The sequence below is a fragment of the Gavialis gangeticus genome, unplaced genomic scaffold, assembly GCF_001723915.1.
Source record: "Gavialis gangeticus isolate Ggan-Ray unplaced genomic scaffold, GavGan_comp1, whole genome shotgun sequence".
Classification (NCBI taxonomy): domain Eukaryota; kingdom Metazoa; phylum Chordata; order Crocodylia; family Gavialidae; genus Gavialis; species Gavialis gangeticus.
Genome location: NW_017729031.1, coordinates 109,577,596 through 109,580,105, shown reverse-complemented (window position 1 = coordinate 109,580,105; position 2,510 = coordinate 109,577,596). Strand labels below are relative to the sequence as shown.

The 2,510-nt window shown below is 46.9% G+C and overlaps 1 protein-coding gene across 1 annotated transcript in view; it reads left to right on the top strand.

The window, feature by feature from the left end:
* The window catches only part of LOC109302076 (vasoactive intestinal polypeptide receptor 1-like), a 75,293-nt gene that overhangs the window by 69,385 nt on the left and 3,398 nt on the right, over positions 1 to 2,510 (top strand). The window contains exon 11 of the mRNA XM_019523577.1: positions 1,967 to 2,096. Within this exon, the coding sequence (XP_019379122.1) occupies positions 1,967 to 2,096 (130 nt within the window). The remainder of the gene's footprint in view (positions 1 to 1,966; positions 2,097 to 2,510) is intronic.

The following is a 2,510-nucleotide window of genomic DNA, read 5'->3' as shown; positions in this document are numbered from 1 at the left end:
TGAACAGGTTCAGGTCCCGTAGCCTCTCCTCATAGGGCCTGCCTTGCTGCCTCCTGACCATGCGAGTGGCCCTCCTCTGGACCCTCTCTATGCTGTCCACATCCCTCTTGAAGTGCGGCACCCAGAACTGGACGCAGTACTCCAACTGTGGCCTGACCAGTGCGAAACTCTTGCATTTCCTGACTTCCATGATTTTAATTGTTCAACAATTTTAATTGTTGTGCTAATGTTTTTGGATTTGATTTTTTTTTAAGTAAATATAAACAAAAAGATAAAGGACTCTCATACTGTTGGGTCTGTGGAGCTTACAGACCCTAATTTATTTACCAACCTCAAACCCACCAGCACATACTTAGTTACGTGCACTCAAGTGGGTATCACACAAAGGAAAAGGCTCTTCGGTTCTTCTAGAGGGCTTGACCCTGCCTTCTCTGTTTATTTGAGGTGTCCCATTGAGTTCAACGGAATATTCCTGCAAAATAGGACACCTCACATGAATAATGGTTGAGAGCCCTACATGGCACCTGTAATCATAACAATATTCTCTCCAGCGCACATTCAATATGCAGTTTTCCAGCCATCACCGGCTGTAATGTTGTTAAATCAAACCCAATTGATTCTGTGTCTAGCAAAGGCACTTTTGAGTCCTCCCTAAGGGCTCTGTCCACAGCGAGCGTCACGCTCTAATCGCCTTTGCTGCAGCTGTGTCAATAAGATATAGGTAGAATTTTTTTTTTAAATGGGAATAAAACATTTTCACCTTCTCTGTCATCTGCCACTGTCTCCTTAAAACTTTGCTTCAGGGAAAACACAAGACCCTCTAGAAATGGGATCAAACCTATCAAGAATATGCAACACCCCCAGGTCCTTTATTTCTGTCACTATCACCCTCTCTTCCACCTTTGATGTCTCTGACTCACCAAAGTCCTGGTTCAGCAAGGTACAGAGGCCCAGAGGAGTTTCATCCATAGATTTTAAGGTCAGAAGGGAACATTATGGCCTCATTCACCCTCCTGCATGGTAGGGGCCAGAGAACCTCACCCAAGCTTATCTCACCTGGGTGATCCCTGTATCCAGCCCATTGAGCTGTCGTCTGTCCTTTGGTAAGAGACATCTGATCCTGATTCAAAGACCCCAAGTGACAGAAAATCCATCTCCTGGCCAAGGAAAGTTTCAGTATCCCTTATCCTTGGTGTTAAAAATGTGGACCTTCTTCTAGTCTGAACTTGTCCAACTTCCGCTTCTCACTACTGGATCTTTGTCTGCTTTTTCCCACTACTTTAAAGAACCCAGTTCTCAGTGAAAACTTTGCTCCATGCTGAGTGATAGACCATGACTATGCCACTTTTTTCTTCTCTCCTGGTAAATTAGGCAGACAGAATTCTGCTTGTCTCTCCCTGGGGGGCAGGTTCCTCAGCCCTAGGATCATTCATTTCCCATTTGTTGACATCCCAGTGAATGGTTGTCAATCGGATGACTCCTGTGTGTAAAATCAGGCAGGGGCTTCTGTACCTTGCTGAGTCAGAGCCCTGGTCAGACATTAGTATCAGGCCTTCACTCATGATGGCTGGCAGAACCAGGCAGTGAGAGATTACACCCTTTCAGGGCCCATTGGGCCCAACTGTTAGGGACTGTGTGCCTTTTGGAAGCTGTGCACAGAGAATGGTAATAAGGGATAACTGGATCCCATTCTAGGGTGGTGGCTGTTGCTATCTGGAGCCTTGGCCACTTTTGCAGCTGCAGGGGAAGTGGCCAGGAAGTGATGCTTGTGTTGCAGCAGATGGAGCACTGCTTACATCAGCTACATGTCAAAAGGACAGCGGTAGTATTTTGTTTCTGTGCTTTGCTAGCAGCTTGGACAGGTCCCCCAGTGTGCATGGGGAAGGGGGAGCATTTTCCTCCTGTAACTATACATACAGTGCTGAGTGTATAGTCAGCCCCTGATTACTGCTTTGCTTCTTCCTAGGCGACTCACAAAATCCACACTGCTTCTCATCCCCCTCTTCGGGGTTCACTACGTGGTGTTTGCCCTGTTCCCTGAACACATTGGTGTTGAAGCAAGACTCTACTTTGAACTGGTCCTTGGCTCCTATCAGGTATCTGGACAAGGACAGCAGGAGGGACATTGTAGGGCAGTTGCAGAAGCCAGCATAGGAACCTTGTGCCTAGCATCCTTCTCATGCCATGGACCTACCGTCCCCTTTTGTACCCCACAAGGCCCTTCCCACGAGCAAGGGGGAGGGGATGCAATGCAAGCTAATGCACCACAGAGTCTTTTTATTTTAAAAATTATAACAAATACAAAATTTCAAAAAACCCAGCAATTTAAGGAGATATCTGAGTGCCATGAACATAATGGCATACCACCATATCACTACAGGTAGAACTGGCAGCAGGTTGTGACTAACCTCCAGCAATATTCTGTAGATAAGTGGTGGGCAATTATTTGGGCCGGAGGGCCATTTGGCGAGTTTGGCTGAGCTGTCATGGGCCAGGTCAGCACCGCCCCT